The following is a 25,474-nucleotide window of genomic DNA, read 5'->3' as shown; positions in this document are numbered from 1 at the left end:
AGTATCAGAAAGCAATAAACAACCTAATTTTATTGTGATCATTTGCCTTAACTTTAAACAAAAGAATCACTTCCCCCCAAATTAGGCCAACACAGAAAGAATTGAACAAGTAAATAATATTAGAGGCATACAGTTAGGAAAGGATTCAAACTTACAAGCAATCAGAATTACAAACTAAAACAAGGCATTTCTATTAGTAAAGTTATATATACCCACCACCTACACACACACACACACACACACACACACATATGTGTGTATCCTTTGGGGGATAATTTGGCAGTATATACCAAATGCACATGCCCTTTGAGCCACAGTTAAACTTCCAAGAAAAAGGAAAAAAAATATTAAATATGAAAAAGTTACATCCTTAAATATGTTAAATAGTATGATTTTTAACAGTAAAAAATGGAAACAAAAAAACTAATGTCCAGCTAGAGGGGAATAATGAAGTAAATTATAGTATACCCACTTGATAAATTGATATACAATAATTAAAGCAATGATTTTGGAGACTATACAGGCAACTAAAACTTATTCATAATTTTATATTAAAGAGGAGGGCCAACATTGCATATATGGGATACTCACAACTATGTAAAAAGAAATATATGAAAAAAAGTCTGAAAGAAATAGTCCAAATTGTTTACAGTGGTTTATTGAATTGTAGTGTAACTACATTTTGGTATTTTTTAAAATGTGATTGTATTATTTTTCTAATTTTACATTTTCTAAATGAAGCAAGTCTCGAAAACTATAATAGTGAATGTTCATACTCCAAGAAACCAAATTCTGATACTAACATACAGCCAACTAGAATTTAAAGACTCAAGAGAATCCCCAAAAAAGAAAGCATCTGTTAAAAAATGCAATTAGATCACTGATCTATACCTAATTTAAGTCCTAGGGAAAGTATTATAGTAGGAAATATAATATCAGAGTACACAGTGTTTTAGAAGTTGTGCACTGAGAAAATATTTTTAAATGTTCACCAACGCAGTTCTCAGGTGTGATAATATGCTATTCAGCAATGGACAAGATAATTAGATTGTTTTCTTTTGGCAAATTATACTGTGAAATTTTTTTCTGGGGGAAAGCAAACATACTACATAGTGTTATAAATATTAAACATCTACTCTTTTACATATTGTTACTTTTTTATCAGACTCAATTCATGTGCATGAGAAATTCTGAAAACAATTCTCCAATGTATGACAAATTCCATCAGAAGGCCGCTTTGAAAGAAATGAATGTTATTGTTCCCACTGTTGTTGCTATTACTATTACTCTACATTGGAACTGAAATTTAACATTCTAAAGACAAACTTTGCCCTCCCTCACCACCACTCTACGAAAACTTTCCTCCAAAATGCACTACTGTATATAAAATAGATAACTAATAAGAACCTACACTATAGCACAGGGAACTCTACTCAATCCTCTGTAATGACCTATATGGGAAAAGAATCTAAAAAAGAATGGATATATATATATACGTATAACTGATTCACTTTGCTGTACAGAAGCTAACATAACATTGTAAATCAAGTATATTCCAATAAAAATTAATTTAAGGTCTTCCCTGGTTGCGCAGTGGTTGAGAATCTGCCTGCCAATGCAGGGGACACGAGTACGAGCCCTGGTCTGGGAAGATCCCACATGCCGCGGAGCAACTGGGCCCGTGAGCCACAACTACTGAGCCTGCGCGTCTGGAGCCTGTGCTGCGCAATAGGAGAGGCCACGATAGTGAGAGGCCCGTGCACCGCGATGAAGAGTGGCCCCCGCTCGCCGCAACTGGAGAAAGCCCTCGCACAGAAATGAAGACCCAACACAGCCAAAAATAAATTAATTAATTAATTTTAAAAAAATTAATTAAAAAAAAATGTCATTCCTTACCTCCCTTTGCCAAAGGCAATGAATGTCTTTGTCTTCTCCTGATTTGCATGGAGTCCTCTATAGCCTTTGGCACCATTAACAGCTTTTGAATTATTGCTGTATTCCAGGCATTGTTCTTAGTGTTTTCAAGCATGATCTCAATCCTCACAACAACCCTATGAGCAGGTAATTTTAATAGCCTCGTTTATACACATGGGGAAATGGAGACACCCAGAGGTTAAGTTGCCAAGATAACCCTGCTAGTTATGTTATGGAAGCTAAACTTGAACTCAGCCAGTCCTACTTGAAAATCCATGCTCTTGTCCACCAAATCAAAGTGATCATCTCCAAGCTGCTGTGCTGCTTGGAGTGACCTCCTGTTGAATCACTTCTTCTGTGTCCTTTGCTACATTCTCATGCTTTCTCTCCTCTGCCCCAACTGATGAGTAAGCCCAGGACCTATTCCCCCTCTGTCCAGAGGTTCTTTCTCCTGGACTTAAAGATCATTTCATGACAATGAGGGCTCAGACTTTATCTGGGAGAGTCCATTTAAAATACTTGCCCCATGTGTAATTAATGGTATTATTATTATTATATGAGAGTAGTGCTATACATGAGCATATGCTTCAACCCATTTTTTAAAATTTAATCCTCAAACTCTACATGTTCAAGGTCAAGTTAATTACATTTCTCTCCAACAACTTTTGGTCTCTCTTCTTTCAGGGTGCTATCATCCTCCTGTGCTCAAAATCTGAGTCATCTTTAATTCCTCCTTCTTCCTTAGTCTCCACATTTGATCTGTTGCCTTGTCCTATAGGATCCACTTTCACCAAGCTTTTGAGCTTTTTTCCCCTTTCCATTTTCCTTGCAGCTAAAACACACTCCACGAATATCATCCTCCTCCCTCAAAAACCTTCAATGGCTCCCTACTACCTACCAAATTAAGTGCAACCTCCTGAATCAAACATTAAGATTTCTTTATGTCTTCACCTTATCTTTCAGCATTCACTTAATTCATTATGTGCGTTCCACACTCATTCACATTAGACAACATTTATGCCTCATCTTTAAGCAAAGGGGACCACTGGAGGGTTTCAGACAGATTAAGTCACATGCATTTTGTATTAACAATTGTCAGACTCTTCTCAATGGGTGACTTTAATTTGGCCTGAAAATTTCCTATAACATCTTGCAGCTATCAGCTAAGATTACTTCATCCTTTAAAAAAGTAAATCATGTAACTGTTCTCCACAGTTACATTTACAAAATAATCCCCACTTTTTTTTTTTTTTCGGCTGCACCACGCAGCATGTGGGATCTTAGTTCCCCGACCAGGGATCGAACCTGCGTCCCCTGCATTGGAAGCACAGAGTCCTAACCACTGGACCGCCAGGGAAGTCCCAATCCCCACATTTTAACACAGAAAGCTGCTCCTTCCATTCCATGTAGCAGTAGAACAGGAAAAGAGAAAGGTACAGAATACTGTTGAGCTATTGAAATTGTGAAAATCCCTTTAAATGTTCTCCCTGTCCTAATAAAAGAGTATGGTTCCCAAATAAGAAATCATTGTGAGTCAGAAGGATTGTAGTCATGACATCCGGTGCTATAAACAGGGTTTCCCTGAATGATGAAAGCAGCCTAAGGGTAGTGAGGCGGGTAGCAAATTTTTTCTTAGCTTATGATTTAAGAACTTATATGAATCATCTTTAAACCTAATTTTGGTACTATTATTTAAATTCTACATTTTTAAAGAAGTAAAAATTACCTTATTCTCTCTGGTAAGCCTGATAGTTTGGCCACTCAATCAAGGCCCTGAAGTGCCCCCTGGTGGCAGCCTATCATTATTGCAGGTTCATACTTCCTTGAGGGCTCTCCAGTTTCACCCTTTCCCGAGTTCTAGATAGACATTCTTGCCTACACAGTGCTACTTCAGGGGCCATTAGTTCTAATCTTCCACCCATCTTTCAAAAAGCCCCAACCACCTAGCCAATGCCTGATGTTCTTCAGGTAGTCCTTTATTACTTCAGGAATAAAGCACTGGGAGAGACAAAAGCTATGTATCATGTACACCTGACGTCAACAGGCTACTCCATGGTGTGAATAAGTTCACGACTCTTTGCTGAGAAGGTTTTGACAGCAGAGACACACTCCAGGGTCTTCAGAAGAGAAGGGGGTATTACTGGCAAAGGTGAGGGACAGGCACAAAACAGAGGGGCTAGATGGGCCAAAGATCAATTTTGTCCATCTTGATGTTTTCTTTTTTAAAACCCTAGTCAGTTTTGGGAAGGAAGTATCTTTGATGGAAGCAAAGACGTTTTGGTGAAAAGGAGCCTTAACATGAACAGAGGTACTTGGACAGGTGAGGGTTGGGGGATGACCATCCTTCCTGAGTGCCTCTACCCTTCCCTGTCAGCATTAGGAAACTGTTCTGTGATCTGTCCTGAGAAATGTGTTTAACCTAGTTCTCAGCACATGTCACTAACACTTTCTTCTTACTTGCCTCAGGCTCAGAAGAGCTACATGACCTGGTTACAGTTTAACACATGCCGATGGCTAAGTGATTTCTCTCAATTCTTTAGGGAAAAAAAAAAAACAACCCATGGTAAAAATCAGATCCTAGGAATCCAATCTAGGAAGATCTTTATTATATTCATCAGCTGGTTTGGGAGATCAGTGAATGAGGCTTCTTTTCTAAGAAGAGAAGGAAGATTGGGACAGGAATGCCAAGCCTCAGAATTTTATCCTTCCACATCCCTGATTCCAGCACTGACTCAGCTATGCAGATACGAAAATCTCAAAAGATGCTCGTGCTTACTACCGGTTGATTCCAGGCGAGGAAAAGAAAATGTAGCCAATGACTACATCCTTATTTTTTCCTATATCAAAGTCAGTGGAAGCTCAGTATTTCCCAGTATCATAGGGTGCTGAGAAACTCAGCACAGTATTCATTTGTGGACCTTAATATAGCATCACAGAAGGACTGGCCCATATCACTTAAATCTCAGACAACATTTCCCTTTTTGGAAGAAACTTTGCAAAGTTTCTAAATTCTACCTCCTCAGACACTTCTGCAATGATCTTTAAGAAGCTGTTGGCAAACAGGAAATAATATGGAATTACACCTCATTGTCTCCTGAACCATCTCTTCTGTGTTAAATGGGCACTCATTTTGTTTCCCACAGGTGGCAATCTAACTTTCATAGTCGGCGCTACTGGTTTTCCTTGAAGCTGCACTGTCCAACATGAAAGCCATTAGCCACGGGTGTCTACTAAATTCTTAAAATGCAGCTAATCTGAATTGAGATGTGCTCTAAGTGTAAAATACACACCAGATTCTGAAGCTTTACTAAGAAAAAACAAAATATCTCATTATTCGGTTTTTACATCGATTACATGTTAAAATGGTAATATTTTGGATATATTGGGTTAAGTAAGATATATTACTAAAATTAATTATACTTTGTTTATACCTTTTAAATTTGGCTGCGGGATCATTTAAGATTACATTTGTGCCTTGCATTTTATTTCTACCAGTGAGGCTCAACTCCTGCTGCATTAAATCACTCAGAGCTCTTAAATACTACCAGACTCCAGGCTCTCATCCCCAACAGTTAAATCAGAATAACTGGGGTTGGGGCTCAGCATTGGGGTTTTTTGTTTGTTTGGTTTTTGCTTTTTGAAAGCTTCCAAGGTGATGCTAATATACAGCCAACATGGAGAACTACTGCTCTACATTCTGGAATTCTGTGATTCTAAGATTCTGCACAACAACTCGGGCAGGTTAAAAGTTCAGAGTTGTTTTTTTCCTTATTCTGTATAATCAACTTTGTCTGTTCTGATCTATTTCTCCCTAAAGAAACAATGAAATGTTTTTCGAGTCATGCAAGTTAGAAGTTGTTTGTTTTATTTTTTAATGAAGTTCACATGAATCCAACCCACTGCCAGGGCTAGAAAAAAAAGCACTGAATTTGGAATTTTAAGGTTGATGAGTAACATGTAATCTTTCCTGGGGCTGCTTCTGACACTTGCCTTTTCTTCTTGGAAGCATCTGCTTTGTCCCTGCTAACAACAAGAAATGCGTTCACAGTGATTCTAGACTTGACTGTGCCTACGAATCACCTGGGCATCTGGTTCAAATGCAGATGCTGATTCAGTTGGTCTGGGGGACGGCCAAGTCCTGCTTTTCTTTCAAGTGTCCAAGTGAGCAACAGGGCTGAGGGAATTAGCTATGACTCACCTGGGCGGGTGGGGCTCATGCATAGCTGCCCAGTCACACACAGGAAAGTCAACAGCAAGCTGACTCTGTTTTCTGAATATGCACAGAGCAAACTTTTCAATGATGCTTCAATGGACAAACTTTCTGCTCTGGTTTGTCCACTGAAGCATCATTACATGGGCACCTATTTCTATAAATGTGAGGGTCCTGCAAGTGGGGTGGTATCTTCATCACATCTATTAGACCTAACTCCCCTGGACCTACTTTCTTCCCATCCTCAGGGCTGAGGAAGGAGCCTGTGAGCTGGAGAACAGACTTTGAGTGGGACTAATTCCATATTTCGCCAGACATACTTGCATCCGCCGACAGGACTCAAAACTGAATCCCAGGGAGCCACCACTATCTGCCTTGGGTCCCCCAGGACTAATTGTACCATGTTTGCTATCCTTGTCTGTATCACTGGCCACGAGAAGCCCAGGCTCCCAGGTCGCCCCACTTCTCTCATTCTTTACTTCCCATCGGGCTCCTCACATCCCTCATATGGTATCCACCTTCCAATCACAAGATTCTCAAACCGCAAGAGCCCTCCCCCCCACCGCAGTGTGCAGGGCGCCCTCTGGATTCACAATCCTTCTTCAGCAACATCTATTATATCCTCAGCCTCTTCTCTGAATGTTCCTTCCAGCTGGAGCCCCTCCTGAGGGCACTGCTCCCCTCGCAGGCAGCGGTGATGTTTCCCCTCCTTCTTCTGACATCTCTGGGCCTGGAGGCGGAGTGGGTGTCCTCCTTGCCCCGCAACACTGCCTCCATACCACTCTCCCTCCTTCCTTGCTAAAACCCTCAGCCTTCCTCTCAAGCTGTCACCTTCTATCACTCGCTACCTCTCCTGGTTGCTATGACCCTTCTGGTCATTTGATTACTTTAGCTCCTGGCTCACTGTCACTCTCTCCCGCACTGTTTCTCTACCTTCTCTTGGTGATTTCAACACACACATAGATGGAACATCCAACCTGTCCTCTTAGTCACTTGAACGCTTCTCCTCTGACAATTGTGTTTGACACCTCCCCTCGGCTACTCACTCCGATGAATAAACCCTCCCAGAACAATAATTTCAGCATCTCTGATTTAGCCAGGGTGGGATCGATGCTTTATAAATATCACAAAATCTAACAAAATAAGCACAGCCTGAGTTTATTCCTGGCTCGTGGCACATCACCGTATTGGGGTTGGGTGGAGAGCCTTCCACATGGTGATTCAGGGACCCAGGATCCTTCTGACTTGAGGTGCCGCCTTTTCCCAGGTCTAACAGTTCTTTTGCTGGATTCTCTGCATCCAGCTGGCAGACAGAAGAGAGGGAGGATATGGGATAGCAGGAGAGGATTTCTTATGGGCCAGGCCTAGAAACAGGGTACGTCCTTTCCACTCACATTTCATTTGCCAGAACTAGTCACTGGCCATATCTAACTCTAAGGAGGAATAAAAAGTGTAGTCCAGTCAGGTGTGGTGGTGAACAATGACCACGCCATCCACATTCTCATTTTTCATCCATCCTGGTGTCTGACCCCTCACCTCCTAGCTCTCCAGTTCACTTCACCTCATGCCCCAACTACAACAAGTCTTCAGCCACTGGGAGCCCTGATCCATTGATCCCGCCACCTTTTGCTGTCCCTCACCCTCTTCCTTTTTTTGCCCACTGAAATCACCTGGTCAGTCATCATAATGACTCCCTGGCCCCTCTAGCTTTTTCACTTGGCAAAACCTCAACCCTGGTTAAATCCAGCAAACTGCCTGCACCTGAACAGCTAAACACAGCTGGGGGAGAACTCACAGCCACACTCAGTGATCCCACTTCAACTTCGTGATGAGGAACATCAGTGAGCTCTTGCCGCTGCCAGGCAACCGTGTCTGTTTTCCACTCCCCTAGACAACCACGTAATAATACCTTATCCACTCTCCTCGGGCCTCTGATAGCTTCTCCACCATCCTCACTTTCAGATGATGGCCTTGCTTCCTATTTCACTGAGAAAGTTGAAGCCAGCGGAAAAGAAATCCACAGACTCGCCCCGCTACCCACCCTCTGGCATCAGGACCTGTGTCCTGCCTTCTCCCCCGCCCAGACTATAGTCATCCACCTAATGCCACCCCCCCCAACCCCCATGCTCTAGATCCATGCATTCCCACCTATTCAAGAACATGGGTCCACCAACTCCTCTCTCTCCAGCACCAAGAATCCCTCCTCTTCTTATTCAGTTATTCTCATTGTCACACAAAAATGCTATAGTCACTCCCATTTAAAAAACGAAAACAAACTGAGAAACTTCTTTTGCCCCCAATTCCCCTACTGGCTACTTCCAATCCCTCTACTCTGTCTCCAATTCCTCCCCTCCCCTTGTCTCTTAAACCCATCCACACTGGCTTTCAGCCTCTACACCACAGACTCTGCTCTTGTCAGAGTGACAATAGCCTCCCCCTTACTGAACCCACCAGTCACTTCTCAGCCCTCCTCTAACCTGACCCTCCGGCAAGCTTGGCGCAGATCCTCTCACACTCTTCCCTCCATGCTTGCTTCTCGCGGCTTCCAGGGCACCACACTCTCCTGATTTCCCTTTCACTTCACCGGACGTTCCTCATCAGACTCCTTTGCGGGTTCCTCCAGACCTCTTGGGGGAGCCTGGGGCTTAGGCCTTGCCCTTGTCCTGCTCTCCATCTGTACTACCCGGTGATCTCATGCAGTCCCTGGCCTTACACACCATCTCTACCCTGATGGCGCCCACATGTGCCTTTCATCCCAGGTGCTTCTCCTAAATCTAGACCCTTAGTCAATCAGTGCCTCCCAGACATCTCCACTTGAGAGTCAGACTCCAGTGACCAAAAGCAAACTTTAGTATTCCTTCCCCAAATATCTTTACCCACTATCCCCCATCTTGAAAGCAACTCCATCCTGCTGAATTTTTCTCCAAAATATGTCCACTTCTCACCATTTCCATTGCCACCATCTTAGTCCAAGCCTCTGGAAGCCTCCTTACTGTCTCCTCTTTTGTAGCCCTGCCCTCCTACAATCTCTTCTCAATGCTGCAGCCAGAGTGATCCTGTTTTAATACAAGTCCAAGCCCCCTCTGCTCCTGACCCCCCAGTGGCATTCTATCTCACTCAGTATAAATGCCAAAGTCCTAAATGCCCGACAAGACCTGCCGTAATCTGGCCATTTTCTCTTTGACCTCATCGCCCTTTACCTAACCTCTCTCACTTCACTGAGACCACCCTGGCCCCTTTGTTCTTCCTCAGACATCCCCTGCGGGCCTCAGGGCCTTTGCACTGGCTGGTCCTTCTGCTTCAAATGTTCTTACTCCAGATACCCACATAGTAAAACTTCTGCTCCTTCTTCAAGTACTTGCTCAATGAATCTCCTTAACTATCTTATATAAAATACTCTTTAACATTTTATTACATTCTAACATTTTATAATTTACTTACTATGTTTACTTTTTTATTGCCTCTCTCTCCCTCTCATAATGTAAGCTCCAAGAAGGTAGGGATTTTTATCTGGTTTTTACTTTTTTCACTGATACATCCCAACACCCTAGAGCCATGCTCATTAAATATTTATTGAATGAAATCATATCTCCATGATTCTTAGCCCAGTGTCACGTACCCAGTAGGCACTCGGTAAATTTTCATTGAACAAGTAAATTAAACCACTCTACAACCTTTATTTTAAAATGGGTGTGCTTTGTTTGACAAAAGCTCTCTAGCAGAAAGTCATTTTTTAAAATCTAGAAAAACTGGAAAAGCATGTATAAAACTTATTTCCTTCAGACGAAGTACTGAAAGTACCATTTTTCACACCTTCATCTTCGCTGTTCCAGACACTTAAAGCCGACTAATTAGCAGCAGGACCTCAGTCTTGTAGCTTTCATCCAGCATTTGCTAGAATCAATGTCCAACAGGAACACTGTCGGCCTTTACTTGTTTTTCATGCCTCTGCTTCCGCACGCACCCCATGACTGAGTCCACTTATGCCCACACCTAATACCAAAGAAAAAAAAAGGAGAAAAGGATAGGAAAGAATTGGAGGTGATGGCAGTGAAGGAGGAGGTGCATAAAGAAGCTACCATTTCTCATTGCCTTACTATGGCAATCCAATGCTGCTCAAGTCAGCCTGAGTTTTGTGATCAGCTGTAAACTTTCTAAAACCATAGACGCTTGGAACCCACCCCAGAGTTCCTAAGTCATAATCTCCAACAGCCAGGCCCACGTGTGTGTGCCTTGTTAAAACTCTCCATAGCTAGGTGTGAGCAATACTGGACAAGGTGTTTCATGTTATCCCATTTCATCTTCAAAACAGCCACAGAAGGTAGGTATTTTGATCTTCATTTTATAGACAATGAAGTCAAGTCTCAGAGAAGTTAAGAACTTGCCCAAGGTCACACAGTCATGAAGTGACAAAAACAAAGTTCAAAGTCAAGCCTTTCTAAGCTCTACTCTGTCTGCAAATACAGGCCACCCCAAGTCCTACAGCACCCTGACAGGGGCAGGCCATGCTGACACCCCTGATGGAATCTAGTCATCAGTCACTCTCAGGAATCTCAGAAATGCCTGCCAGAGTCAGGTCTCAAGGACTGCCCCCTGGGGCAGCATTCCTGATGCAGCATTAGGTCCAGCATTCCTGCTCACCAACCCCAGGCCCTAGTCCTTGGCATTGGCCTCAGCCCCAGTTCCTAAGCCCTGCCTCCCGGTCCATCTCTGACAAAGTTATGGGGTGGTCCCCCTCCCTATAGTAAAATTGCACGTTTCCTTAAGGTTGTGAACACCTCTGCCCTGGATTCCCCATCTCCTTGCTCTACCTCCTCATGAGACTCTGATCCTTCACCTTGTAGAACCACCTGCCCAACTCCAAGCCTGAGGCTACACCTATCATCCATTTTATCCATTCATTCACAGAGTTTTTACCGAGCACTCACTGAGGACCAGAAACTAGTCAGCTCAACGGTCCTAGTACCTTCACGAAAGTTATGGCAGAGACAATGTGAGGGTCAACTCACATTCCCACCTCCATTCTTGTACCTGGATCTAGTCATTTGTCATAATGGCCATTTGCTCCTCCATGTATTCAACAAATAGAACACATGGTAAGTGTTTTGAAGGAAAACAGGAAGATTCAACAGGCAGGGGACAGAGACCTAGACCCGTAAGAGGCTAGCCAAGAAAGGCTTTGCCATAATGAACTTGTCTACACTGTACCCATAGGATGGGAAGGTGCCAAGTATGGGAACAATGACAGGAAGGACATCAGAGGGAGAGGGGACAGGATGAAGAGGTCTGCTGGGCAGGAAGGCGCTCCGAGGGGCAGCAGCAAGATGACCAGCAGGTATAGGGCTAGGGTCAATGTGTGCCTTTCTAAAGGGAGAATGAGTGCAATATACACATTTTGCCAAGAGATACATTTAGACTAACAGACTCATACAAAGCCGTGAATACCAAAATGGGGCAGCAGGGAAGAAGCAAGGCAGGAGGGAGGCAGAAGTAAAGCCATGGACCACTTCAGACTCTTTGTGAAAAAAAAAATACTTGAACAGCGCTTTTTAAATCATGTTCTGCAAGGTCTTTCACTCATCCTTTCAACAAATGTCTATTACATGCCTACGTGGTGTCATATACTGACACTGAGGAGCCAGGGGCAAATAAGAAAAGTCTCTTTCCCTCCTCTCTCACCATTAAACAGATTCTGACTCTGCCCAGGTGGGATCTTTCCCTCCCTGACTTGCTAGGTTCCTCCTTGGGGGTCTTTAAATACAGAATGGGGAGCAGAGGATAGAAGGACAAAGTGGCACAGACTAGGGCTAGGGGACAATGTCCCCACCACCATGCCACCAGGGATTTTTAAGAAAGAGATAGTGCTGCAGTATGTGAGGAAAACTAAGAGGAAAGAACGGAAAGTTTTAAGAAATAGAAAGAAATAGCATAGCTAACGTACTCAGCTCTTACTCTGTGCCTGGCAATATTCTAAACATTCACATGTATCATCTCACTTAAACCTCATGATTTACAAACTATAATGACATCCATTTTACAGATGAGAAAACAGAGACACAAAGAGGCTGAGTAACTTGCCCTGGGTTACCCATCTTCTAAGTGGTCAAGCTGGGATTCGGACCCTATTGGGGTGGCTCCCACGCCCATTCTCTCTATCATTCCATCATACTGCTTCTTGACACAAACTGCTCTTGACTGTCAATGTTTTTTATGGCATTCATGAAATGTAAATTTAAAAATTGCTACTCTATTTTCTTCTTTCAACCTTTCCATTATAAAATAAAACTGATTCAGAAAACAACACAAAGTGAATGTATAGTTTAATGAATTGGTACGAGGTGAACACCTTAGCAACCACCATCCAGGTCAAGAAACAGAACTTTGCGAGCCACCCCCAAAGCCCCTCCTCGTGTCCCATCCTGGTCAATGTGTCTTCCTCCTCACAAGGTTAACCACTACTCTTTTAAGCTAATCATATCATACTTGAGTTTCTTTGTAGTTTTATCGCCTAAGTATGCATCCTGGTATACTACAGTACAGCATTACCCATTTGTAAATTTGACACATCTTTTAAGTCTATTATATTCTACAGGTTCTCTCCTCCATCCCTTTCTTTTTTCTTACAACTTCTCTGGGTATCTGACCTGTAGAACTCCCACCATCGGCACTTTACTGATTGTACACTCTCGGGGCAGTTCACCATGCTCCTCTGTCTACTATGTTTTCTGCAAATGGGCAGGTGAATCCAGAGGCTTGGTCAACCTCAGGTTTGATCTCTTGGCAAGACTCTAGGTGCTAATTTGTTCTTTCACCAAGAGCCGTGTGGTATGTCTGCTTGTCTCTCTTTTTGCAATGATAGCAGCTGTTGGTGCTTGATGCCAAGACTTATTCATCCAAAGGGTGTTGCAAAAGGGCGATATTCTACTTCTATCATTTCTTTTCTACTTATTAATCCATCCGTTGGAACACTTTTATAAATAAACATTTTCCCTCATCTACTATTTGGTTACCCCATGATACCATTCATATAGGAAAAACAGAATAAATGATTCTTTTCCTTCATCTACCAATGTTCACAAAAATAATTGGTTCCCTACCATCCTCTGAAGGAGATCAATTTTTTAAAATATCATTATGAAGTCATGGATTTCAACTTATTTGATGGGCTTCAAGTAATTATAATTATTATCCTTTTTAAAGCTTAAATTGTCACCCTTTGGCCAATAGAAGCCTTTTCAAGTTGGCTCCAGGGTGTTTCTGACATAGCCCTGGTGGTGTTTGATAGCTTCCTCACTATCTATTATGACAAGATGTTCCAGGTGCATATCCTACATTTTCCACCCCAAACCTGGAATTTGTCTAGATTCCTTTAGTGGGAAATGGCATTTCAAGACTACAATCTGGGCACTAAGGATGTCATAGAATCCAAGTTCATGTGCCCAAAGCACAGTGAAGACAAACAAACTGAACCGTCAGAGTTGGAACAGAAAAACTTTTACTGAAGGGCCAAGCAAGGAGAATGGGTAGCTCATGCTCAAAAAGCCTAAACTCCCTGATGGTTTTCAGGGAAGAGTTTTTATAGGCAAAATTTTGAGGGAGGGCTGCAGGGTGCATGACGTTTCTCTGATTGGTTGGTGGTGAGGTAACAGGGCAGTGCTCCAGGAATCTTGTGCTCAGCCTGAAGTTACCATCCTCCACCTGAGTGGGGATCTTAGTTTCTGTAGAAGAACTCAGAGATATATTGTTATGTATATCCTTCGAGGAGGAACCAGGACCCTGCTTCATCTACACTTTTGTTTCTTGTCTGCTCCTCCTTTGTTTCTGCATTCCCTCCCTTCCCTAATTAGTAACTGTTTGAATCTGTCCTTTAGAACTCAGGTAAGGTCTAGGAGGCCAAAGCCTTTTTCCAAAAAACATGAAATGGGAGGCAGGGAAAGACTTTTGTACCCAGGAGGGCCCTACAGGGTCCTGCTCAGTTTCAAGCATGCTTATTGCTACTGGTTTGATCATTGCTTCTAAGCCTTTTCCATGAGCAGAGCTAGGAAATATGCACACACACACATACACAATGCACATACACAACATACTTTTTTGTATGTATGTTATAGTCAATAAAAAGGTTTTTTTGTTGAACATTTTGTCCTTCATTTTGCTTCCTAAACTCCCAGTAGTATAGCCCACTGAGGACCTATTGGCACAAAGCCCATTTAGTATTTTGAAGTCTTTGTGGAGAAAGAAAGCAGTTCTTCAGTTTGAGTTTATGGATCCAACTCCCATCTCAATGTTGTTCATTTTCTCTCTCATATATTAGTTCCAAAAAATCTCTGCTCATCCATACCATTTTACAAAGTCTATTTATATTTTCCATATGCCAAAATTTCATCAAATAATCCTCTTGGGGGACTGTTTGAGATGCAAGCTGTTGCAGAAAAGAAGAGGAAAGAATGGCCTGTAGGCCAGCCCACCTGTGCTTTGCTCTCATTCTGTGAGTTTGCTAGTTGCAAGTCCGGACTAAGAATGAGCTACACAGGTTGCTAACACAACAGAAACACACCTTCTTATAAGGGATATTAACAAGAATATGGCCCTGAATCCTAATTTTAGCTTAAATGCTAGGCTATGAAAGAGAGATGTACAAGGGGCACTAGATTAAGGAAGGATTTAGTCTATACTGAAAAGCATGAGAATAGGATGGCAAGTGCAAAAGAGTCAAGGGCAGATATTCAGTTTCTGTCACACTTCCCAATGGAAACAGAGGGAAACATTTGCTGTAACAGTTGTGTGGTCTTGAAGACAGGTCCAAGGTGTCAAGTATGACATGGCATAATACATGTGAAAGGCCTTTGCGTGTTGCAATACACTGTGCAAATGAGCTAACGATACTATTATTAAATATTATTTAATTAAATTTGGAAATTCTTCTCTTAAAATTTCTTGACCAAGTCTGTGTGCCCCGACATGTCATTTTCAAATGAAAGACAAAGGAACATGAGCACATGAGGCTGGCTGTCTCTCAGTGCCTGCAGGGAGGCCAATAATATGACTCTGGGATCATCATTATCTTCATAAAAAGAAAGTCTGGAGGTTGAAATGGAGCCAGCCTCCTTGGCTTCCCACTGACAAAAAGCACAAAGGCAAAACTCTTCTTATGCCCACAAGTCCTCACATGCCTTTCATTGTTTACCAGAACTCAGGCCACAGGCATTTTGACAGAGGTGCCATGTCTCAGGAAAGTTCTAGAAAGTGTGCTGCCCTGAGGCGGGGCACTGGGGCCTGAGCAGAATGAAGGGAAGGCAAGAACATGTGTGATGTTTCAGGGAAACTGAAAATGAATGAGTTTTTGAGAGACAAACAGGGAAGGAATGTAGATGTCCTGTGGGCCCCTAATTACGCAGGTTTATGCGTGGGAATCCCAGCAACACTGGAGGTAAATGAGAGTTATTTTATCAAAGAGATGATTCTTCTCTAGAGGGGACAGAATGATGAAGCACCAGCAAAATAAGTGGGGAATGCTATAATTATGGATTAAGTTGGAGGAATATCTTTAAAGAAGTTTCAAAAATCATTTTCTCTAGGTTTGTATCTCTCTGATCTGTGGATGGGTACAGCCTCTTCCCCACTATGCAGAATTCTAGTCTTTATTTTATAAACAGTTGCTAACTTTTGCACTCATACGAGGAGTTTTCACTGAATTTGTTCTAATGCTGTTAAGAAAGAACAAATGTGCTGCCCAAGAATAGGAAATATAATTATTCCATTTTTACAACTTACTTTGCTTTCCTCTGCTGTGAGAGGAATAACAAATGAGATGGTTAAACTAAAATTTCTGACTCAGAAAACAGATCCCCTTCCTTTCCTAAATGGAATGTTATGACTGGAGACAATCAGATAAACAAATGGCTAAATTTTTAAATATGCATTTCAGAGAGAGGTTACAGCCTCCTCTCTCTCTCTCTCTCTCTCTCTCTCTCTCTCATCAGTTCAATTCAATGCTCCAGGAACATCCAAATTCCTTCTATACAAAAGAACATAAATGTGCTATCAGGAACATCACTGATGGTATGAAGAGCTCCCATGTCCTGGCTGCAGCACAATCAGACTCTTTAATCCCCAGAGAATGGGGGTCTTCCTGTCACCTCAGAAAAGCCCTTGCTCTCTGAGGAAGCACCAGCATAAATGTCTCTGGGTTTCAACACGCTGTCTTCTCAGCCTGGATGTAATACTCAAATCCAACCTATCCTCAGCTTCTACTGTCCCTGCCGCCTCAACTTCTGGCTTCCCACTCTCTCTTCCGGTTCCAACTTGACCTTTATTTTCTTGGTTCTCACATCACCCACCATCAGGAGCCACTGACTCTGTTTCTGACTCTACGGCCCTGTTCTCAGGTGTCAAACTCCATCAGCTGTTTCCTATTTCTCCCTCCTGACAGTGAGAACCCTGTCTGCCCAGAGCTGGCAGGACTCAAATTTAGCAATCCTAACAGGAATTAATGCATTGGGTAGTAGCGGCTACTCTTTTCCGGAGGGTAATGTTTTCTAAGCTGCCTCACAGCTATCATGCCATGGGCTCCTGGAGTATAAGAAGATTAAGGACACAGAGAAGAAGCATGCCTCAGCTCAAAGGAAGGAATATGTTAAACGGGCAATGTCAGTCTGCCTCAGGGAGAGAAGCACAGAAGGGGCTCATTTAGCTTCAGGAAGATCTCTTCAGTGTATTACAGCGAGAGAAGGTTGTTTTCTCAAACCAGAATCTAACCAGAATCACTGAGAATAATTGTAATAGGTTCAGTGAAGTAATATTTAAATAAAATGAGCAGTGTCAAATTTGGTTACAGAACAAGGTATGTGAAAAGAGATTCTAAGTAATCTTATGCACAAGTCAGAAAGAGGAGGCAGTGTATTTTTGTTTGTTTTCATTTGTTTTATTTTTATTTATTTTTTAATTGACGTATAGTTGATTTACCACATGTTAGTTTCTGGTATACAGCAAAGTGATTCAGTTATATTTTTTTCAGATTTTTTTCCATTATAGGTTATTAGAAGATAGTGAATATAATTCCATGTTCTGTACAGTAAATCCTTGTTGCTTCTCTATTTTGTGTATAGTAGTTTGTATCTGTTAATCCCATACTCCTAATTTATCCCTCCCCCATCCCTTTCCCCTTTGGTAACCATAAATTTTTTTCTAGGTCTTTGAGTCTGTTTCTGTTTTGTATATAGATTCATTTGTATTATTTTTTTAGATTCCACGTATAAGTGATATCATATAATATTTGTCTTCCTCTGTCTGACTTACTTCATTAAGTGTAATATCTCTAGGTCCATCCATGTTACTGCAAATGGCAATATTTCATTCTTTTTTATGACTTAGTAATATTCCATTGTGTATGTATACTACATCTTCTTAAGCCAATCGTCTGTTAATGGGCGCTTGGGTTGTTTCCATGTCTTGGCTATTGTAAATAGTGCTGTTATGAACATTGGGGTGCATGTATCTTTTCAAATTAGAGTTTTCGTCTTTTCTGGATATATGCCCAGGAGTGGGATTGCTAGATCATATGTTAGCTCTATTTTTAGTTTTTTAAGGGACCTCCATAGTGGTTGTATCGACTTACATTACCTCCAACAGTGTAGGAGGGTTCCCTTTTCTCCACACCCTCTCCAGCATTTGTTATTTGTAGACTTTTTGATGATGGCCATTCTGACCTGTGTGAGGTGATACTTCATTGTGGTTTTGATTTGCATTTCTCTAATAATTAGCGATGTTGAGCATCTTTTCATGGGAAGCAGTGTATTCTTTGTATGGACAGGAAACCTCAACTCTCCAGAGCCTGCAGTCTTGCAGGACAGGTCAGACCAAGAAGCTGAGGTGAAGCGCAGGCTCTCTGCTGGAGCTGCAGCCTCCAGCATGCTGAGCCCACAGGGAGGTTTACTGAGACTCGCTGGAGAAGGGACAGGATACAGCAACCCAGCAAAATAAGGGTCACTTGGGGGCGGGGTAGAAAAAATGGGAATCATGACAAATCAGACACTAGAATGGAAACCACAGCAACTTCGGAAAAGAGAATCAGCCAGGAGAGCTCTGCTCTCTGGTAGGAAGCAAAGAGCCATCTGCCCTGCTACTCAGGGTAGTGTCCTCACAGGCAGGCTTAGAGGATAGCTATGCTGTGTGCACTTGTGGATGAAAGCAGAAGAGGAAATCTCCAAGGCCATCAGGAATGCCTCCCAACAAGTATAGTGGAACAATCACAGGATCTTTGGCTGTTTATAGTTCCATTTCATGAAGTTCAGTTTCCTCATTTGCAAAACGGGGCTAATAACAGCACTTACCTCAGTTAGGGCTGTTGTGAGGATTAAAGGGCTTAGTACCTGTAAACAAAGGTACTATGTGCCTGGCACATAATAAATACTCAGTAAACATGAGCATTATAACTATAATAATTGTATGACCACCATTCAGAATTAGGTCATCTACATATAATATTGTATTCACACAAATGACACCATGAGTTAGGTGTTTTATAGTCCGCTCCTCCAGTAAAGGGTCTAGTGGAAATCGATGAACAGAAATACACAAAAAATGTATAAACTGGCATTTTGACAGAACAGGACAAGTACAAGAAAATGCTGTTTGAGCCCTAAACTATGAATTGATTAACCTTGTATGACATTAGAACTCAGATTTGATTACTATTTAAATTCCAAATAGATTCTTCAGTTGTACAAAGTTAGGAGCATGCCACATGTAATTTAAGCTGGAGAGAAAAATGTCAAGGGGCTCAGATGCAGGTAGTATAAGGGAGACTAGTTTGTTACTCAAAGGGCAGAGTCAGCTGGTATATAAGGGGCCAGTCTGAAGGAGAGTCCCAGGGTTTTCAGGGAGGTATCCAGAGGCAGAAATCCAGGAAAAAACAAAGCCAAATCAGGGGACCAAGACAGATTGCCCAAAGTCTCCCTTGACATCCCTCATTGATTTGATGAAGCCACTCATGAGTTTGACCATGAGGCAGATTAAAGGTTCCAGCCATGTTTTAGTCAACATTCTCCAAAGAAACAGAACCAATAGAACGTGTATATATAGAGAGAGATTTATTTTAAGGAATTGACTCACATGATTATGGATGCTGGCAAGTCCAAAATCTGCAGGACAGGCTGGCAAGCTAGAGACCCAGGGAGAGCAGATGTTGTTGCAGGATTCTCCCCTCTTCTGGAGAGATCAGTCTTTTTCAACTAAGGTCTTCAACTGATTGGACAAGACCGACCCACATGATGGAAGGCAATCTGCTTTAGTCAAAGCTACTGATTTAAATGTTAATCTCATCTAAAAAAACCTTCACAGAAATGCCTAGATTAATATTTGATCAAATATCTAGGTATTGTGGCCTAGCCAAGTTGACACATAAAATTAACCATTGCAACCCACCCTCTGACAAGTAAGAGGCAGCCCTCTGAATCCCAGCACCTAGACCTGAGACTCTGGAAATGACCTAAGTCTCTAGAAATGATCTCAAGTCAAAGGGTTAAGGAAGCTCTTGTCTCTGCACTTTTGATAGGGCAGAAATACCCTATCAGCAATGCAGCTTCTTCAACCATGTGTGTTTTTCGAAGTACTGGATCTGATGTTTCAATTCAAAACACTAGACTAAAGAGGCTAGAAGAAGCTGGTGAAAATGTCAGTTCAGCATTAGTGACAGAGAAATCTTTTCATTTTATCATAAACTAATTTCTGAATAGATGTTGTCCTTTCACATTTTAAAATTCCTATGCAACTGTCCTACATTAGTGCTATTTGCCATTTTCCAGCCTCGTTAGTAGTTCTACATGTTTGAGAAGAAAGACAGGTTGACTCTTGTGTGTATTCAGTCTGCAAATACCCATCAGATAAGACCATCAATGTGTAGAAATTATCTTGGAAGAATGAGGTATCCTGTATTTACTTCCTGCTATGGAGCACATAGATAGGCAAAGTGCACAGCAAAATACTTTGCATGCATTCAAATGTTGAGTGAACTGAATCAATATACGTATTTTTTTAGCAAGTTCTTTCATTGCTCTGTACCTTAATAAATAGGTAATTTACTAATAAAAGGCTTATCTAGGAGTTGCCAAAATATTTGACTTTTTAAATAAAGTAGAAGCCACTCTGTGCAAGTCATGGTTTTATTCAAAACGTAAATATTAACTCATTAGACACTGTGGACCTTTTATTCTCACTTCAGCAATAAAATGTCCCTGTCAATTAAACTGGGCAATTGTCAGTTAAACCTTAAGGAGAGCTTATACAGAATTGTGGTCTGGCATCCTGACAGCAAATGTCCAAGTTTCCTTATGAAGACAAAACCTTTTTACTTTTCAGAGTAAGCACTCTTCCGATGCCCTACTGTGCGTTCCTGAAATGTTGAAATATATTCCTCTCTGATTCTCCTTGAAATAAACAGAGTGGGGTATGAGCTGATAAGGAGTTGCCTTTGGCCGTCTGGGTCAGGAATGCAGAAAGCATAGTGCTCCAAATCATGCTGTCAGCTCAAAGTCTGCTGATAGGACCAGTGAGGGAGACTCCCGTCTTTGGGTTACCGACCCAGTTTGCAGGAAGATGACCATCTCTGATGCCCAACAGGACCTCTCTACCTATGTGAGCGGAAAACGGCAGTACAGTGACTGCCAAACCTGGCTTTATCTGTACATGGAAGAAAGAACCTGAACTCTAGAAGGAAGTAACACATTTTTCAGTACCTGCCACAATCCTCAACGTTCTCTACATAGTTTGGAGGTGCTGTTTCTCATTTGTTGGTTATGTCAATGGTGGTGTGTATCTTCCACCCATAAATTTGGAGGCATCTCATGGCATCCTATATAATAGTTAACTCCTTGGAGGAAAATCTCCTGGAGCAATCATTCCCAAAGTGCGTGCCAGGGAGCACTAAGTCATCAGGAGTCAGGGTTACTTGTGGGGAGAGGGAGAAAGGATTCTGAGATTAATTTCAGGAAAACATGATTAAACAAAGTTCAGTAGTTTTCTCGTGCAAGACTTCTCAGAGCCTTTAATATGCTAATGTGGGTTGCCATCTGTGTGTTTTGTGTGTGTGCACAGTGGGTGCTGTGTATATTGTGTCTGCTGCATGTGTTATATGTGTGTTGTTTTGCTGAACTGGTGTTTTTCCAAGTATATACAGAGTATAAACTGGAAAATTCTATGTATTTAAACTTGACTTTTCATATGTACTTCTTAAGCTTTATTTTTTTTCTGCATTAAAAAAATTAATATATTTTTAGACTAGATGAAACAATTCCTTATAACATAGCTATTTCTGTTTAACAGAATTCTAGCTAGGCTTGTGTAAAAGAAGCTTACAGAAACTTAAAGAAAAAAAAAGACTAAACTTAAGTTTAACTTAAAGCTTAAAGAAGAAACTTCTATTAAATACAAATGCCTATTAAGTCTGTAATCAACTTGGAAAGTGTAGTGTTCAGCTAAAAAACTGAATGTATTAGGCCTTGATACTAATAATACAATGAAATGTAGTTTTTAAGATAATATTCAAAAAGGAAATAAAGCACTAGTGAAAGAGTAGCAATCATACCTCAAATATGAGTGCTGTACACAAAATAAATTGTAAAATGAGAACATTTAAATAAAAATACAGAACACCAATAGAATGCATTTATTCACTTTACCATAACTCTAATATTGACACTGCACAATTCCTAGAATTTTCACAATTTTTAAATTAATTTCCAGGCATTAAGTACCTAAATAATTTTAATATTGTATCTAAGTTCTTTCTTTTCCTTTCTTGGCACTTTCTCCTTTCACTTGGACTTAAAGTTTTCTTTCCACCAATTTCACCCACCCAACAATACCTGAGCAAATATGGTAGCTTATAAAGGGAAAGCATGCTTACCTTGCTTAACTTCAGAAACTCACCCAATGTCTATCTACCATCAATCAACTTCATTTTGGTTCCAATCTAGTGGTTTAACACGGTTCAACCACTCATTCTTAATATTTCAAAAGCTAATGGAAATTGCATTAGGCTTGTGTAAAAACACCAAATGTCTTTGCTTTTAGCCAAATTACATTAATTATAATTATTCTATCTAGAATATCTCAAGCTGATCAGAAGTTCTATGTAGCTGATTAATTAGAAATAGATGGGAAGGTGAATTATTACTTAGTAAACTGAATTAATATAATGGACAAAAATATTCAAAACATGGAGTACATAGAGGAAAGAAATAATGAAAATGTTCAGCATTATGAAACTAAAAATATCCAGCTTCTGCTGGCAAGAAAAAACATTTGTTAAGAACTTACTATGTGTCGGGTACCATCCCAAGTGACTTACATGCATTATTTCATTCAATCCTCAACACCCTGAAATAGGTACTATTTTTATAGTTAAATTCAGAGGCTCAGAGAGGTTAAATAATTTGCTAAGGCTGAATAGCTAATGAATAGAAGAGCTGAGATTTAAACCCACCCTCTTACATACTACCCTGAGAAGGAGACTGTATTAATTTTCTGTTGCTGAGTAACAAATTACTACCAACTTAGTGGCTTAAAATAACCCCCATTTATCATCTCAGTTTCTGTAGGTCAGGAGATGAGGCATGGCTAAACTGGGTCCTCGGCTCAGGGTCTCTCAAGGCTGCAATTCAGGTGTCAGCCTAGTTGTGTGCCTTTCTGGAGTTTGGGGTGGTATGGTTATTCACATGGTTTTTTGGCAGAATTTGGTTCCTTGCAGCTGTAAGACTGAGGTCCCTGTTTTTCCGCCGGCTCTCAGCTGGGGGCCACTCTGAGCCTTTAGAGGCTGCCTGCAGTTCATTGCCATGTGGTAGCTCCCTTCTTCAAGGCCAGAGGAGACTCTCTTTCTCCAGTCTGCTACGATGGACTCTTGTATAACAATAACATAACCATGGGAGTGACTATCCCATCACCTTTGCCGTACCCAATTTGCTAAAAGCAATTCACAGCATCCAAGGGGAGGGAATTATACAAGGATGTGACTCATTGGGGCCCACTTTAAACTTGTATCTACTACAGGTTCCAGTGTTCTCTTCTTAACTGATTTATTTAACTGAAGACTGCTATCTTCTGCAGAGGGGTTAGTACTACACAGGAACATGAAAGCATTCCAGTTGGCCACAGCTCAAACAACCAGCCACAACAGAAATCAAATGAGAGATTCAAGTAGACAATGTGGAGCCTCAAATTCCGTAAGTCTGAGGACTTTTGTGTCTACAGTCATTCTGTGATTTCATTACTAAACAATTTGAGATCAATATTAGATGAATTCCCAGCAAATGAAGAATATTGTTTAGAACAGAACGCTAACGATTAACTTCCCATAGGCCAGATTCTTTATTAGTGAACTTGATTTACAATAACTAATAACTAAGAACCATTTAAACACTGAGTTTTTCAAACTAGTAATCAAATAAATCAACCCTAAGCTACCATTTTACAATTATTTAACTGAACCCCCCAGAAAATGTTTTCATGACAACCTCCAGAGTGGATAAGTTGTTGTGACCCAGGTGACCCACAGACATTACCACTGGTTAGATTGTCAAGGGGCACGTCCCTTCTGTAAAGTGGTAGTGTACTGGCTTTTCTAGTCAAGTCCTTCAGGGTTATAAGGAGGATCTGTGCACCAATTATTAACAAACAAAAAAGTTTATTGCAGAGAAACATGGGAAGGTTCAGCAAAATGGAGGGGAGTGCATTATCCACCAGCAGCCTAGATATTCAGGACCAACTGTAATGTGCAGCTTCATTAATAATTAGTGCCATTTGCTTACTATTACTCTAGACAAAGCAACAACCTTCAACGTTCTCTTTGATCATCTTATATTTATAAATACTTTTTAGAATAGGGATTTGATTCGGCCATTTAGCATTGCATGGTATGGAGGGACTTAATGGGTACAATCTCTCCCAATCTCCCAAAGGTGATTGGTTCCCTCACACAAAGCGCATATAGCATGGCTTTCAGTTTCTGAATCTGGCCCAGTAGGTGGTAGCCAGTTAATACGAGGCTCCATTCTCTAAGAGAACAAGAACTAGTTAGTGATTATAACAATAGCAAAAAGTTGGGAGGCCATTTTTCTTAAAAGATGGATGTGTAGGTGAATGGTCTTTAAAAATGTATGAATATCTCCTTCAGGCCATGTGATTCAAATGAGGGACATATATATCAAACACTATAAAAATATTTAATCTCTTTGACTTTTTGAAAGTCTTTGACTCTTGAGAATTTACCCTATGGAAAAATAACATGAGAGAAAAAAATATATGTTTGAAAATATGTTATAGTATTGTTTATAATACCCCCAAATCAGAAACAATCTAAATTCCCAGTAATAGGTGTTCAGTGAACATTTTTATCATTAGCCATTAACTGTAACTATGAAACCATGTAAAAACTTGAAGGAAAAGGTAAACCAACTCCTAGGTGGGGGGAAAAATATCTACATATACATAGATATAGATATTGATATAGATATATAAATAACTTAAAACGTAGCAAAAACATGGTGATACAGAGTTGAGAACCAGCATTAGATTTTCTGAAGTCATGAGAACATATAGCATGAGAAGAGGGGAGAACCAAGGATAGACTCTTGGGAAATAGAATCAATTAAGGGATAGTCAGTGCTATGGACTGAATTGTGTCCTCTACAAAATTCATATGTTGAAGCCCATATCCCCAATGTTATTGTATTTGGGATGGAGCCCTTGGGAGGTAATTAGGTTTAGTTGAGGTCATGAGGGAGGGGCTCTCATGATGAAATTAGTGCCCTTATATGGAGAGATACCAGAGAGCTTGCTCTCTCTCTCTCTCCACCATGTGAGGACAGGGAGATGATGGCTGTCTACAAGCCAAGAAGAGAGTCCTCAAGAGGGTAGAAAGAAATAGAAGAGGGTAGAAAAAAATTGAACCGAACACTGTGGAGAATCGGAGAGAGAGCCAACCAGGGGCATGAAGAAAAACGACCAGGCAACGTGAGACCTGAATGAGATTAGATTACATAAAATAAATGAGTAATGGCACTAATCTCTGTGGTTAGTGATTTTTCTTCAGCAGCCCAGACACAGGTATAGAATCGGCAGATCTTATGATTGGCCCAGGGTGGGAAACTCAGCAGTGTGTCAGAACAAGCGGGGGCGGGGGTGTGTGTGTTACTGTTCACTAAAACTCTGACTCAACCCTTAATTTACTTATCAAACATTTAACACAATGAACCAGAGCATTCTTTCCTTCAAATTTCCTTCACAAATTAAAAAATAATAGTAATATCTGAATGAATAAGGGTTCCCTGTTAATTCAGTATGGACCAGCACTGGAAT

General features: G+C 41.0%; 1 protein-coding gene across 1 annotated transcript in view; it reads right to left on the bottom strand.

Annotated features, from left to right (window-relative positions):
* Positions 1 to 10,101: 10,101 nt before the first annotated feature.
* Positions 10,102 to 25,474, bottom strand: part of TMX1 (thioredoxin related transmembrane protein 1) — a 111,147-nt gene continuing 95,774 nt past the window's right edge. The window contains exon 9 of the mRNA XM_036843929.1: positions 10,102 to 10,117. Within this exon, the coding sequence (XP_036699824.1) occupies position 10,117 (1 nt within the window). The 3' untranslated portion in view covers positions 10,102 to 10,116. The remainder of the gene's footprint in view (positions 10,118 to 25,474) is intronic.

The sequence above is a fragment of the Balaenoptera musculus genome, chromosome 2 (genome assembly GCF_009873245.2).
Source record: "Balaenoptera musculus isolate JJ_BM4_2016_0621 chromosome 2, mBalMus1.pri.v3, whole genome shotgun sequence".
NCBI lineage: Eukaryota > Metazoa > Chordata > Mammalia > Artiodactyla > Balaenopteridae > Balaenoptera > Balaenoptera musculus.
The sequence above is the reverse complement of the archived record's forward strand: the minus strand, read 5'-3'. Positions and strand labels throughout refer to the sequence as shown.